Source organism: Paralichthys olivaceus, chromosome 15 (assembly GCF_024713975.1).
Source record: "Paralichthys olivaceus isolate ysfri-2021 chromosome 15, ASM2471397v2, whole genome shotgun sequence".
Classification (NCBI taxonomy): Eukaryota; Metazoa; Chordata; class Actinopteri; order Pleuronectiformes; family Paralichthyidae; genus Paralichthys; species Paralichthys olivaceus.
This window is the reverse complement of record NC_091107.1, coordinates 13,298,707-13,315,165: the sequence shown is the minus strand read 5'-3', so window position 1 is coordinate 13,315,165 and position 16,459 is coordinate 13,298,707. Positions and strand designations below refer to the sequence as shown.

Below are 16,459 nucleotides of genomic sequence, written 5' to 3'. Positions count from 1 at the left end.
AAGGGGTTGTGCCTGAGTGTAGCATGCTGGCAGCAGGACATAACATATAAAGTCTGCTGCAGAAATAACGTGTTTTTATTTACAGCATATCAACAACGGTCGGCAAAAGCTCTTGAATCTCAAAGTTGACATCTGGCGCCTTCTACGTGTATGGCACCTTTTTTTTATCATGAGATAAGTTGTATTTGTTGTTGCTTTTGAGTCCGTCGCGTGTTGGAAACCTCATGTCCAGATTCTGTATTCTCACACAGGCTCACTGGAACATTTTCCAGACATTTCACTAGCAGGAAGAGTTCTGGAAAATGTGTGAAATTGAATGCATGTGTGAAAGCAGCTCCACTAACAAGGTTGATCTCGCTGGTTAAAACCCAAAATGTCTGGTGGTCGAAAAGTTTGTTACCCTTATGAGCCGTGATAGCTGTTCCCCTCATTTCCTGAGTTAGTGCAAAGTTAAAAGGCTGCTGTCAAAGGTAAATAATTGTATTTCTCAAAAGAATTTGTCATTTTCTACATAATAGCATCAGCTTTTCCAAGTGCAGGTCGATGTACCCACATAGCAAACTGTGGTTCAAATTATAAATTGTTCTGTATTAAGAGTAGTTGATAAATTAAATTTGCTACAAGAAACGCATTCAAATAATCCTTTTGCATGGGATTATCACCTTCATTGTACTGGAGCACTGATCGTCACCCAGCTATTGTTGGTTTAACTTCAGAAATGCTAATGTTGAATGTCCTTGGCACTCAGGTTATCTACCATAGTGCACAAGAAGAATGCAAATGAAAAGAAAAAATATATTTTTTCCTTCACATGTCAGCTCTACATTGTTTCTGTGCGTGTAGGGCGTGAATGTTGTGTGTGTCTGTGTGTGTGTGTAAACTGTGTTTGTGTATCTTTGACAAGAGTTGTGTCTAGTGAGATTAGACCTAAGCTTCCTGCAGTTCCTGTCCCTTTCCCGTCTCCTGTTCTAGTGGGGGGGGGGGGGGGGGGGGGGGGGGGGGATTTAACTCCTGCTCGACTGTAAAACAATACCCTTGGCTACATTAAGTATGTGTCATGGAGCGACATGACAGTAGCTGAAAGTAGCAAAGGTGAGATCAAGAAAATGTGTACACGTTTAACACTTTTCCCTGTCTAGTCTGGAGGGGATACACAGTGTCAGAGCAGCGGCTGGTCTCTGCCCCAGGACAGGATGTGACCTAGTTAGGCAGGAAGCTTCACACTGGACAGAAAGCAAAGATGCTACTGGAGAGGATCAACGCTGCCGTGAATCAAACCGACCCAAACCCCTGAGGATTAAGCACAGGTCGGTGGTACCTGCCCTCTGAATGTTTTCCATTAATTTTACACGGCCAACAGAGATTCACTAGACAGAATGATTACATTAATCATCTCCACTTGAAGATGGGTTTCCCACAAGTGCATCATTCACTCACACTCGTATCAGAGATCAGAAGATTTCTCCCCCTGAGCTAATAATCAATTCAGTACAACAGTTAACTGTTTTGACTCCAAGTTATTGTTCAGCTGCGCGCGTGTTCTTCTTTGAGCAAAACACCTTTTTAATCTTTTCAAATCCTTGCTCTGCATTTAACCTGAATCCATCAGTGGATCATCACAGCATAAACGAATTAACAAAAGCTTCTCCCCTGGTGTTGAGTCACAAAACAGATTCAGGTGCATCTCCGATCCAATGCTATTCTCCTTATAATGAATTGTGGCAAAGTGAAAGGGAAAACTGTTGCATTATTCAAGTCACACTAGTTCAAAGAGAGCGTTTATTTTAATCAGAGTGGTATAAAAATGTTTTGACCCTGACATAAAATGAGAGATTTAAGGTTAAGAGGATATGATGCATCTACTTGGTTCTGCGGCTCTTTATACTGCCGCCTACAAGTAATGAGTATTGACCTTTAGTGTCAATTCCTCAATGGCACTCGTGCATCTTGGACTCGAGCAGCCTTTTTCCCCCTTAGACAAACAAAATGTGGAGAGGCCAAAGATATTCCCAAAGAGACTCCACTGGGTGAATAATGGACATTATGTATAGAGAGGTGACCTGTAGGAGCATTTGGCCATAGATTTCAGGGTTATTATAGGAAGTTCTTCCTGTTTGACTTTTGTGTACAATGAGAACTGTCTGATATCGGCAACAAAAAGCAAAAGCAATAGATTTGAACATTTTCTTCTCAACAGGACACAAGGAGAAAAAAAAAACTTCCTTTCTCTGGATGAATTGTTAATAATTCAGAATTCGATTCTAATCGGACACATTAAAAAGTTCAACCTTTAAACACATACTTTTCCCATCATACAGTGTGATTAATGAATCCACCTGGCTTTACAGCATACTTCAGTTCCTTTGGAATATTGATCTGCCACTGAGTGAATTCAGCTCCCGCTACTTCCAATTAGAGACGCCACTTTTTCTCAAACCCTCTTCAAAAATAACCCCACTGACTGGCTGCTTGAGAGCATTGTTGCAGGCTACACCAACTCCCTGGTGGCTTCCTGATACCGAATCCTATAAGAGGAGGAATAAATTACAAAAAAATAAAACTCAAAAAGACCTTTTAAAAAAAAAAGAAACATTTTGTGAGAGTATTCTGCCCTTTTCAAAACTGCTGCATTACCACAAGCCATGCAGCCTTCAAAGGGGACCTATTACGCTCATTTCCAGCTCTATATTTTCACTCTGAGATTCCACTAGTACCGCTGCATGATTCAAAGTTCAAAAAAGTCATAAGCAATATTAGCTGGGGTCTCCTTAAGAAGCTTCCTAAAAGAGCACTCTCCTCTGATTTAACATCCTGTGCCTATGAGTAGCGCCTCATCCTCTTAACTGAACGCAAAACTTTGAATTAATCAATAACTTGTAACTCAAACCGTAATGGATATTTTTGCATTGATGACAATACTACAAACATTTTGCCGTATCGGAACTTTTACATCCTTAGATATATTTATTCTTCCAGTGTCAAGTCTGTCGTGTGTTAGAAATGTCGTCTACATGCCCACTTGCTCTATTGAAAATTCTCACACAGGTTCATTCGGACATTTTACCGATGTTGTACTAGCTTTTACGAACATTAATTTTAGGACTTTTACTTTCAGGAAGAGTTGCAGTAATTGTCCGCAGCAAAATGTTCATAGCAACTGACTGAAAGTTTCAGGAAAATGTCCAGACATCAGTGCAGGTCTGAAAGCAGCAGAGAGTGAACAACACGAACATCAGCAGTAATAAACATTAAGGAACGTTTATGTTTGATAAATATTACATGCATTCCATACTTATTGTGCGTATTTAGTCTTTCAATCACAATCTGTTTATTGAAAAATCAGTATATGCCCCGTTTATTGGTGGAATATGTGAGAAATGGGCTAAAATGGTGACTGAAGGAGGAGGTTATTCTTATGTCACCAAACAATTATATAGTGTACCTTTTCTATCAGTTATTTAAATGCTGGAGTATGTTAAAGTACTATAACACCACTTAAGTAGACTATTATGGGAGAACCAGCTGAGCCTGGAGCCGACAACGGGATAAAGACAAAAAAAAACGACACTGGAACTAATAAGTGTTCAGAGCAGTGTGACGTCTGAGAACACGTCTCATAGGGATTTCTGTTACATACATTTACCTCATTATTTGAAACTTTGGCGCCGTTTAATATGAACATCCTAAACTGTAATATTATATATAAATGACAGAAACTCAGGAAAGGAATAATAGGTCCCATACGAATATTGTGAGGTCAAACTCAGCCAGGAGTTGGCATCATGCCCATATTAAAAAACAGATGAACCAGTGATGTGTATGGGTTTTCTGTGATATAAAGATTTCACTTATTTTTATTACTGATTGAGGTTTTATTGATAGCTTAATATTAATAATTTAATTATTAATTGCCCTATATATTACCACAGCCCAAGACAATGACTTATTAGACCAACATTCTAAAACACAAAGATATTTGATTTACAATAACTGATGCCAAAAAAAAGCATCAAATCCTCACATTAGAGCAGCTGGAAACAGAAATTGTCTGGAATGATTCACTTAGACAATGACAAAAATAACTAAATGGATTTGATTATGAAAACAGTTGGCCATTTAATCCTCTGTCAATCAATGAATCCATTCATTGACTCATAATTAAAGCTCTATCCACAATATTTTCTCCCTCCTAAACCACACTCTCAATTTCTCTCTTCCATTATCGCACAATGTTATTTCTTCACCTTAAATTGCCTTCCCCCTCTCAGATGACAATTATTATAATGAGCTCCATTAGCGCCAATATCCTGTTACGATGGAAAACCGTCAATCATTTCATATTATGCTTTATCGTTTATTCTGTTGCGCCACTAAAACGCTCTTTACAGCAATACTCTACATCATTGGAACGCCTCTTTGTGTTCTTCTATGCGACATGGAATAAGACAGGGAATTTGCACGAAGGCAACACAAACATGAGCATGAAACACACTCTGTCCAGGAAAGCTAATACTAGGTGCTGGCACTGAAACAAGAGGCTGCTTCTCTCACATGTTGTCCAGAAACGAGAAGTCTGACATGGACCAAATACACAAAACGACCCCACAACAGAGTCACTCGACTGTAAAAGTACAGTCGAGCGCTCAGATGCCCCAAAGCCCCAAACTCAGATGTAGCAGGAGATTTTAGCCTGTGACAGAACGTGTAGCAAAAAATCATGACGTCAACATCTGAGAAGACATTGTCCGAATTTAGACAATATCTACCACACACATCTTTCTCACCTAAACTAAATTAATTACATGTGTAGGATGTAAAAATGAAAAAATATTTCCAAAGATATCAAACTCTCCCCACCAATATGCAATGTTTTTGCATTTCTGTATCCAGTGGAATTTCCCCCAGTACACTAAATTCTACCTCTTCTTGTGGCTGTAGGTGGAAACACGTTTTAACTTAAAAAAAACATGCATCATTTCTTTTCACCTTGATGCCACCAGACTGAAAGGCAAGGAGTGCCTTGCTAAATGGTAAGTGTGCTGCACAGTGCATCCCACCACTCTGCTGTTTGAAAAGACTTTTTCTGTCCTGATGTTCTTTGCAGGCATGTGTTTAGTGAAAGGTTTTTGCTCTGTGCCGTCGAGTGCTACAGACAGAAAAGAAATGAGAGAAAAAAGTAATGACAAGAACAAAAACTCAAAGCTTATATACTCAGAAAAGTTGTTTGTTACATTGGGAAGAAATTACACTATGGTCGTTGAATTATCAGCAGGGTGATGTGCTAGTCAACATCACTGAAAGCATCAAGAATTACTCATCTGACTACAAACAGATAAATGTCAGACAATGTGAGTTTGGTATTTAAAAGAAAAATTAAAATCATATGGGAACAAATTCCAAAACTCAAAAGCTACTGGCACAGTGACACAGGTTAAACCGCCGTTGGGATTCTGACTATAAACATTGGCTTCAGCCGACCCTCCTATGGACCAGGTCATCCAGAGCCAAGCTTTGGTGAACTAGCGTTGCCACCAGGAATGGAAAGATATGTGATGTTCAAATGTCATTAAAAGAACCCGCAGGAAATACACAGACCAAGGGGAGAAACTGAAACTTCATGTGGTAAATTATTTAATGTGATTCATGTTATTCTGATATTTATAACTGAAATGTTTCAAAGTAAACTGCAGACTTGAGTCTCGCACAGTGAGAAACCAAATGACAGCTTGTTCTATTGAACAGGTCCAACACAGGTCGGACACATGTTCCGCAGACCTGCATCATACGCAGATCTTCTGTCTGAAACTGGTTTAAAAATGAAAGCTGTCGATAAATCTTTGTTTTTTTTTTACTACAGCATCAAGATTCTCATGAAGTAAGTTCAGTTCTGACAACTTTATAGAGACACTTCACTGCTCTGTGCCTGGAAACTATCACACTGTGGTCAAAACCCTCTGAAAACCAACTAGCCTTAAGTTAAGTTATCTCCTTTATGGAGGGCTTGAGGGCAACTTTTGGTTGGAGACTAGAGCCGAGCTGTGTGTCATCCCCATGGGAGTGTGCAGGTGAGGGGCCTGTTTTCAAACACTTTTTCAATCTCTTCACAGAGAGGATTTTCATCCCCCCGTCTTCTCACGTCCACAGGGAGGCCTGAGGTCGGGGTCAGCCATAGACTGGCACCCCTGCAGGACGGACACTTTGGACTCACACAGAGCTGAAATCTGGGATGATCTTCCCAACCAGCGGGGGGGATGCCGCCCCCGTGTTTTCTGTGTCTCTGGATAATTACACCAGCTAGTTCAGCAGTTAGAAGAGCATAGATTGACTATAAGCATGTGTGTCTCTTCTGTCATTTAACCATGAATATAAAACTGGGTTCCATTATAAAATGTAGAATTTTTGACCTACAAAGTTGGAATGCAATATTTCACTTCAGAACTGCAGCAGCAAATCCACTCTTCTTTGAGCAGTAAAAGCGTGGAAATGTGAGCTTACACTTTATGTAAAATAATTCAGAACAGGTGACCTATCAAATCCAGTTTTATGAAAAACCCACATTGCTCCATCTATGCTGCTGTGATGCATCTACGACCTCTCCATGAGCCCCAAAAATGTCTGCTGCTGTACTTAAAACAAGTTTTTATCAAAGCCTCCACTAAGACACAGCCTAAAATTCATTTTGGGAGAGAAAAAAAGAATCTTGCCAAAGAAAAGGCACACACTCAAACACACACACGCAGCTTTCAGTGACTAATCTGCAGTGGGAGGTGGACAGCTTGAAGCTAACTCCAGCTAAATAAACCATCTAAGGATTGACACATCTAAGTGGAAATACAAGGGAACAGACACTCTGCAAGAATTTTCTCTTTTATTCTGACACATCACACTTTCTCATGCTCAACCAACAACAGACATGCTGAGAGCTAATTCTCCTCATCCGTACCTGGTGACTGAGGGTTTGTGCAGAGACACACACACACACACACACACACACACACACACACATATATATGGACACATCTTTGCATGTGAAGCCATTTATTTGAGTATAAAGAGCATAATTTTTCCCTCTCAGCCATTTTGTGTTTTCATCAGGGGATGAGTTCAGTAATTTACAAACAGTTTGAATTCCAAAAACACACATTTTTCCAATCCCAGAAAGAAATGAACCAAGATTAATAATAAAATGACTCCTCTTCAGCAATTGCATGAGGCCGAACAGAGATATGAATGATTTGCAACTGAAGCAATAATGATATGGGACAAGGCAAACCGTGAAAGAACAATTTTCTGTGCAGCACTCCTTCAAAACAAGAGTTCAGGCTGCCAGGAAAAGGTGTTTAATGATTATTTAATTGAACTGACCTATTCCTTTATGGAGCCTGGCTCCCTCCTAAAGCTTGCACACTGCTACGTGCAAGAATGTCTCTGTTGTGTCGTCTATAGCAGAGCCCACTTGGTTCAGTGCGGTGTATGAAAGCTGGCCCTCGGAGACGTGAAGCCGTGTGCATGCATAAAGGTGGAAGCAAATGGGCACGTGATCTCTCCAGGTTGACGCTGAACCAAGTGAATTGCGTTTTAACTTAAAACTGGCATATCAAACACAAGATGTAGGTCAACCCGTGATGCAGGGAGGAGAAAAAATATCCCGAACACGTCGACTGACAGCGCATGCTTCAAGCAGAGAGATTTTAGGTTGCTTTTTTTAATCAAGTCTTGCACGTTCAGGCTCAGACGTCTCACCAGCTTCATGCTGCCTCATCCCCTCCTTCGATTTTTGACAAAAACATTGCAACAATGCCACGCAGAAATGCCTCACAAAGATCGTCTTAATACAATTCTCAGTATGCCTCAAATAATGGATGTGATTAGTGTGCAAGATAAAGATGGGGCTGAGATAAATACCTCCCCTTCTCTGTTGTTGTTGCGGTCCTCTAATTAAATGCCTTTTTAATCTCTTTATTATAATCACATATTCAGCCCATCATATATATCTGACAGATCTTGCCTCAGGTGTGTATGATTACAGAATGCAAATAGGCAATGCACACACTTTGCTCATTACACGGTGTGCAGACATGCACCCTCCTTGCCCTCACTGGTTTGCTCTTTCTGTTTCATTGACTCATGCCGGTCTCCCCATCTCTCCTTGACTCACTTCAAAGAGAACCCCCATCCCTCTAAAAGTGCCATTCTCCTTGGTGCTTATGGCTGATAGGCTGTGGCCTCATTCCCTCTCCGCTGCAGCCTGTCCCCATTGTGTCCCAGTCTGAGAGAGTAGCGCGTGGGTGGAGGACAGACCGACTCTCCAAAGTGAACGCCTGACATGGATGTATGAGCTGGGGCTGTATCCTCTCAGCGAGCTAAACTATCATGCACCTGCAATTCCCCACTGCCATATGCATCCTTTTCTATGGGGAGGGGGGGCATTGAGAGAGAGACAGGGGCTGAGAGCACTTGTGGCACTTGGATGCCTGTTTAACTCTTGAGGAAACTAATCATCGGATTGAGGTACAGAGGATGATGGGCTACAGGCTTTCAGAGAGAGGGGGGAGGTTGCTTTAAATGCAAATCCCTTTCTTATAAAAACCGGTTCCATTTAAAGGGATTTCTGGGAAACGATCCACATTTCCACGGCAGGGGAGACAGTCAGCAGGAGAAAACAGGATAGCACCAGTCAAACATCAAGGAGACAGAGGACGTGGAAAGAGTAGCAAAAGAAAAGGCTACATGTCAGTGAAAGAAGGGATTGAGGCTCAAGTGAGGCCTTTTCGATAAAAACATTCTGCTGTTGAGACACTTGAGAGAGTTTTAGTTTAGATTGTGACGCATTATGTTATTCGCTGCCATGGAGGAGTCAAGAGGTGAAAGAATAAACAACACACTGGGTGCAAAATATGAGAAAAAATCCCCATTTTCTAAGAGTTCTTGAGGGTTAGTCTCAATCTTGCCTTCCATCTAAAAGCTGGCCACTATCTGCAGAATCTTTTTAGGAGCTACATTGTGGTTAGCACTTTGGATATTAGCAACATTGTGAATGTTGCAGTATTTGTTTAAGGCATGCTACAGATGTGTGTTAGCCTATTGCTGCTTCATTTCAATGGCTATCATTGAACAGCACTGCACTGTTTGGGCATCTTTATCACCTCCTTGGTGGAAGGATGTGGTATGGGTCAGGAGACAAGCCATTGTATTTTGGTGCAGATCTGGATCAGGAGGTGGATGGAGGATTTTTTCAATAATTTTCTTTAACAATGCAAATTAGGGAGTTTTTCAAAATGTTCAATGATGATTTCTCGGTTAATAATTCATGGATCTTGATTTTCTTTTATTCAGACATGTTTAGGGGACTGAAAGTTTTAAGCATGTGCATCTTTTTATTTATTTATTTATTTGTTTCCACCAAACAAAAATCTGGATCTTGTGAATTTAAATGTGGTTTCATAAGGGTGTGGCCATTTTACTTAAGTTTGTAAGAGTCAGGAGGACCCCCTCACCCCTATGTCAATCAACACAAGCTAAAAAGTGCAGTTGATGATTTCCAGTCCAACAGCAAGATGTGCCCATGCTAAACAATCACACTGGCAGCTGCATGCTCTTGTTGCATACCATGTGAAAAAATGACTTGTAAAAAGACGGAGGTAACAGCTGCAGAAACATACCATATTGGAGATTAGAGATACTCCCCCATAGCCAGGGCTAAGTAAGATGGATTTACAAAGCTGTTCTAAAACTATACGCTCTGAAAACAAGTCTACCAGCCGAATGTAAACAATTTTGCTGAAGGGACACAGCCTTAACTTGACAGAACAGCACAGCTCAGCAGACGATAACACGTCAACTTCAGAGCTTTTTCTCCACCGCTACTCATCCACGGTCAATATTTTTTTTAATATCCACCTGTTTTTATTCACATTTTCCATTGAGGAGGAAGAGTCCCTTCAGTTTGATACATAAATCAAAGATAAATGCCATATTATCATGTATTCCAAATTCCTTTCCATTCATTTTTAACGGTACTGCTGCCCTGTAATCATGTCGTCTTGTTGCACCTTCTTCTGCAAGGATTCCACGCCACCTCACCTGTCGATCATAATATTCACACAGTGGTAGTCGATGGAAACACAAATACAATAAAAAAACACATTTACTTTTATCAACTTTTGTAGAATTTGGTTAAAATACCCACAAGTTTGGGTAAAAAGTTGACTGACTACAAATGATTATATCTCAAGTGATCACACAGTTTACTGAGTCTGAATAAAATGCCAAAAAAAAAGCCATGGAAAAAAGACAGAACATCATTAGTGCATCTGTCTTCTGACAGAGGTGTTGATATCATTAAGGCTCTGGACCCGAACAGTTGGCAAGACTGCAGTGCTTTGTCAATGACAGCATTTGGAATTGGTAAGAGAGAGAAACTGTGTGTGCAAGGAATGAAGAGGGGCAGGGAGAAAAACAAAATGGGTACTTTATGGGTGTGTGGGAGGATAGGGATCCTTCATAGCTTACATCTATAAATTCAAATACGTTTTAAAATTGTAGTGGGGCTACATTAGTGAGACTCAATACTGGATAAACCTATGTCTTTTCAGTTTAAGGGATCCGTTATACTTTTCTGCACATTATAGAATTTATATGTAAAGTAAAGGCAGAGAAAGAGTGTGTTTGTCTTTCTGCAGTCGTGAGGACCACGCAGAGGCAGACACCTGTGCTGGTAATGTGGAGCTGTAATGCTAAGGTTTGCTGCAAACTTGTAATAAGACCTAGTGAAGCTAACCAAATGTGGGGGAAACCAGTATATGGCCACAATTGTTGTTGTCGTTTCTGGTGCTCATTTCACAAAAGGAATGTAAGCTGTGTCATCTTTCCCCGAGCACTTTGTTATTTATGTAAACGGTTGCACAAACAGTATTTGAAAATCTGTAATTTGGAAGACATTTGTAAAAATGTGTCATTTGCATGCAGACAAGTTGAGAGTTAGAGTTTTGGGTTAGGATAAGGGCTGGGGTTCGGCATATAGTGTTGTGTTGGTTTAAGTTTGAGTAAGGGGCTATGAAGGAATGTATTATAGCAGTGTCCTGCCAATCAAAGAAAGACAAGAATGTGAGTTCCGAGAGACAATGTGTGTGCATCCTTGTTACTAATTTCCATTCAGAGGTTGTTATTAATTTCCAGCCAAAGTAGTTATCTGATCAGGAGGTCTGTGTTTTAATCTTCGTGGAGATAGAAGGAAGAGAGATCCATGTGCCAACCAGCGAGTGGCATGCGTAAGTGAGTCATTTATCCTTTAGTTGGAAAAGGAGGAGAGATCTGGCAGCTGTGAGCTTCATCTGCCCTCCCATCAGTTCATTACAGAATTCCCTACTAGGTGGAGAAAAAAAGGGGGGAGTGGGGGATGCTGTTGATCCACAGTGTGCTGGAAGAGGAGCAGGCCATTACCCAAGACATGGAAATCAGACATCTTGTTCACACTTGGCAAGACAGAGATGTTCTGGAATCAGTCGACAAGGTGCCAAGACCCCCTCAGCCCCCCCCGTCTACCTCCCTGTTCTCCACTCTGTGCCAGCGCTGCACCTGTTTGGAACCAGCTTCTTCTAAAAACCAGCGAGAGCGAAACACAGCAAAGTCAACCGCGACTATTCTGAGGCACTTTCTATTTTTGATCATTCCGCCAGCAAGGACCTGCAGGACACAGCTTCCCACACACAGATTTGAGGTTAAGTATCTCATATGTGCCTGAGAAAAAGATAGGAGAACTGAAACTCATGAGTAAGAGTAAAATTAAGTGTCTGGGAAACTCCCAGACTTCTCTCTTGAAATACAAAGTCAACAATGGCTTTCCCCCCCCACAAGAATTCAGACTCTGCAGTTGCTGCAGTGACATCTTCTTTTGTTGGGTGTGTATACACAAGCACCAAATCCAAGCTTGAAAAGACACTCAAGAAATCCATAGGCGATGACACACGCTACGTCTCTGTGTTTGTATAGTCCATAAAGCAAAAGCCACACTGTAAATCCCCCCCTGTATGAAGAGAGTGCAACAAATATGTAGCTTCCAGCCTCAAAACCAGACGTAGCTGACAGATTTGTGTTCCTGCCACAGAGAAGGTGAAGTCATGCATGGTTGTGGAGCTCTGGTTTACAACTGTTGACTGGAATGATCAAACTTCAGGAGAATGTTCATTGTATAAGCGCTCATTGTTTTCAAGGCTAATTTATTTTATTGTAAGAAACCCGAGTTCACAGGGGTACATGTTGGAAATTAGCCAGATAAATTGTTTATTTCATCAAGTCTTTGTTTTATGTTAAACATGAACTCATTCTTCATTGAGCGATGCTAGATGCTAGTGATGGAATTAAAGCCGCTGTGTGTGAGCTCACAAACATTACAGACCAGAGACTGCATATAAAGATCGACGATGCGTCTCCACTTTGTCCAACTATCCTGAAATGAAGCCAAAATATGTCAGATATGAAGCTGCCATATTGCTCAACAGGAGTACTGAACAAGAGTCTGTGCAGCAGCGATTGGGGGATGGAGCCACAGTGTTGAGGTTGCGATAAACACGATCTACCAAGTCTTAGGTGTCAATCGTGATCAAATTACTTAAAAACACTAACTAAACAGAAACACTTGGCAAACATCACACAGGGCAGTCACTTTTTATTCAAACACTAATTTTAACATGATGAGGGGGGAGGGTATTATTGCCTCTGATGTTTACTTTGACTTTTTAGTTTTCACCAAAGTCCCATCTGCTATTAAGGAGAAAGTGGGATTTATGACTTCCACTGCAGCCAGGCACCAGTTGGAGATAAAGATGCTTTGGCTCCAGTTTTGGGGAGCAGTCACATCATCCATCTATGGTACCAACCAGTAAAAAGTATGAAGGAGATCAAACAGTGTTCTTCACAGGAACACAGCAGCAAGCAGCCAACCCAGCAGTAAGGTACTTTTGAAAAACCCCTGCAGTTCTACAGCTCCTTATGAAACCCAGTTGTGATCCTCTGAACCCCAGTAAACACAGTCCTTTTATTTCCACTGTTTTCTATAAAAGCTTTTACAGAAAGTTGCATCACCAAGATTTTTTACAAACTCAGTTTTCAGTTCACTCTGTAGAACTGAAAATTCCCTATTAATGCCAGCGACATGGCAGGAGGGAAAAAAAAGAAATAAACACCTAGCCTTGTGAAACTCGGCCCTCCTCCCCTGCATTAAGAAAATTATCCACACAACGGCCTGGTAGTTTCACTGCCTGTTGATGCCGAGCCACCCTCGCCTGTAAAAACCAGACTACCATCATTTTCTTAGAGCATTATGACAGATAATTTCAGTCTTGTCTGTGTTATTTGTCCCTCCAGGGTTCACGGCACAGATCCAATTTGACCATTAACGTCAAATCTGCTGGCAGAAGCTAATATAAATGATGATCCACATTACATTTTTGATACAATGCACTGGAGGTTTTTCGGTGAAGTTAAATGTAAAAGCTAAAGTGTCTCATCTAGTTGTCTACGTCATCCCACAGAAATCACTCTAGCCTTGTATTAGCCTCCACGCACTGAATGTTTTAGTATTGATTTTAGGGTAAGTGGTTTAAGGGCCCCCCAAGGAAGCAGCCTAGAAACCTTTTGATGGGTTTAAAGTGAAACCTAATAGAGAAGGCAAACTCTTAGATATGACCTCACTAAAGATATTAGGAGAGAAAAACAATCTTTTCTTTATTTATAGACATGTTTTTTTCTCTTTTTCTTTTATTCGAAATAAAATGACTATACAACTCTTTGAAGAAGGAGAAGAACCATATAGTGACTGAACATTTCCGCACTGACATTCATATCGGGGTTGGTGATACAAATGTAACACTAAGTACCTCTAATCAGTATGGCTACAGTCATATCCTGCTTTCATATTTCTATGATGATTCTCCAGAGATTTAGGTCAGCTTCTTGTGTGATGTTTGCTAGGCACGCTTTTGAAATTCCTTGTGGGTTTTTTATTGCACTTTCTCGTGGAGAGGAACAGGATGTAATGCTACGGTGGCCCTGAAGTGCAAATCACTACGACAAATCACAAAAGACAACAGCAAATAAAATTAAAATTAAAAAATGCAACAAATTGCACAACACGACGACAAATTACAAAACACAATCGTATTCACTTCTAACTCAAAATGTTTGGTACCTGGTACCAACAAGGCTCGATGCTGATTGGATGGAAGGACCATCCGCATGTTTTTCTAATTTGCCATTGTGTTTTGTTATTTCCAGTTGTGTTTTCTTATTTCCCATTGCATTCCATATTTTCCAGTGTATATCCTTATAGGTACAGTTTGCGTTTCCTTGTCTGCTGTTGCATTTTGTGATTTAGCATTCAGTTTTAATGTTTGCCATTGTATTTTGTGATTTGTTGTTGTTTTCTTGTTGGCCAAAATGATTTTTAATATGCCGTTCAATTTTTTTTATTTGCTGTTTCGTTTTGGTATTTGTTGTTATGTTTTGTGATTTAACGTTGTGTTTTCAAAATGTTTCATTGTGTTATCTTATTGCTGTAATTTTTTGGTGATTTTTTGTGTTTTTTATTAATGCATTGTTTTTTCTTATTTGTTGTTGAGTTTTGTAATTTGTTTTTATATATTTTGTGATTTGCACTTCTGAGCTACCATACGTATAACACCAGTTGTAGCCACAGAAAACAAGTCTATGCACTAGGCAGCACTAGAATAAAAAGACTCACTCACCTTCCTCTGCAGAGACCAGGAGGATGCAGCCCAGCAGCAGGACGAGGCTCCGGTGTGTCACCTCCATGGCGCAGGATCACAAACGAAATGCTCGTGTTTCTCCGTGATTTTTTAAAGACCAAGTGGCCCCGGCGGCTCGGCTTTGCGCACTCACTGACCGCAGACTTGTCCGCATTTAAATTGGACTTGTAGTGTTCATGTGGAGGAGCCACAACACTGCAGCAGAAACACACACACACACAGCTGTCAGTAGATAGTGGCTCTGCACTGTTGTTGTTGACTCTCCGGAAACTTCTCCTCTGCGTTGTCCAACTTAGATTTATGTTGGAAAAGTCTGGGCAGAAAACAAGAGTTGGGGAACAAAGCACCTCCTCCTCCTCACTCCTCCGTCAGCAGTGGGGGCTCATGCCTCAAACTTGTTGTGTCCTCGCTTTCTTCGGGGGGGGGGGGGGGGTTCAGCTCCAAACGACTTTTCCCCCAATCTCTCTCTCCCTCCTTCACCTCAGCTGGACGACCGAGCAGGTTGGATCCACCGAGCAGAGCGCACGATAGTCCTCATCATCACACCTCCTTCCACATCTTCCTCCGCACAAGACCAGGTTTCTGTGCTGCGGGGGTATAACAGCAGAAGATATCCAGTAAAGGTGGAGGGATGCAGCGCGCCAGGTCAACCCCGGCCTGGTTTAACAGGAACGATAGAGCAGAGACGTGCGCAGGTTTTACGCACGGTGGTACTCCCGGTGGTGCGGTGCGGTGGATGAGAGCGGGATGACTCCTGTGAGCCTCTGGTCACCGACGCTTCATCCCCGCATCACACCCCGGAGTCGAATGGCACCGGCAAGCTCCGCCCACTCCGGTTGCCATAACAGCAGAGTCAAGAGCACGTGGTAAGAAGTTTCGTTTCCGGACAGCGCCTTCAAAGTAAAACCTAAATCCTGAATAAAATAGCTGTGTCTCAATTCAGGGGCTGCATCCTTCGGAGGCTGCATTTGGAGACCGATTTTGACGACTATAGCTGTGCCATTTCAAAGGCTCCCTCAACTGCGATCTACAAATGTGTCCTTCCTTCCTTAAAAACAAAGGCGCCCACAGGTGGATCCTTCCAGGTTCAATCTACCAAAGGAATAATTGTGCTTTAGTGACGGACCGTTTTTCATAGAGGAGCATCAGGAGCACCAAGGAGCATTACAAATTTCTTGTCATGTCCGATTTCAGCTCTGTTGCTAGGCAACAGCAATAAAAGGCAGGATGAGCTGGTAACATCGATCACAGAAATCCTCTGTAGACCAGACCTTCTCGTTTAGGTCCGGCCATCATGGTTCATGCAGCATAAGAAGGAGGTGGTCTTGGTGGGCTGGGTAGCAGTGCAAAACATACAAAACAGCCACAGACACATAAAAACTGAGATGTAAAACTAATTACATTTCTTCAGAGGCGCAAACTAATCACAGACCATGCAGCCGTATTGTTTGAAGTTATTTAAAATTGCTTTTATTTCATTTGTTAAGTTGGAAGTGTGGGTAGCCTTTCATATGTCTGTGCCCCTTGCACATAGCACCATAACCTGTCTACTGTTTTAATATTACCATTGGTCTTAAACTTTATTCAGAGTCAATTTATTTAGAATAAATCGGCCTACAGCAAAGATCCAGAAAAAAACAAAATTAAAACAGAATGAAGTGTATAATACAGTATCCGTACAGGAAACATTATAT

General features: G+C 41.3%; 1 protein-coding gene across 1 annotated transcript in view; it reads right to left on the bottom strand.

The window, feature by feature from the left end:
• ephb4a (eph receptor B4a) overlaps positions 1-15,577 on the bottom strand; it is a 38,828-nt gene extending 23,251 nt beyond the window's left edge. Inside the window, exon 1 of the mRNA XM_020085812.2 lies at positions 14,745-15,577. Within this exon, the coding sequence (XP_019941371.2) occupies positions 14,745-14,811 (67 nt within the window). The 5' untranslated portion in view covers positions 14,812-15,577. The remainder of the gene's footprint in view (positions 1-14,744) is intronic.
• Positions 15,578-16,459: the final 882 nt, after the last annotated feature.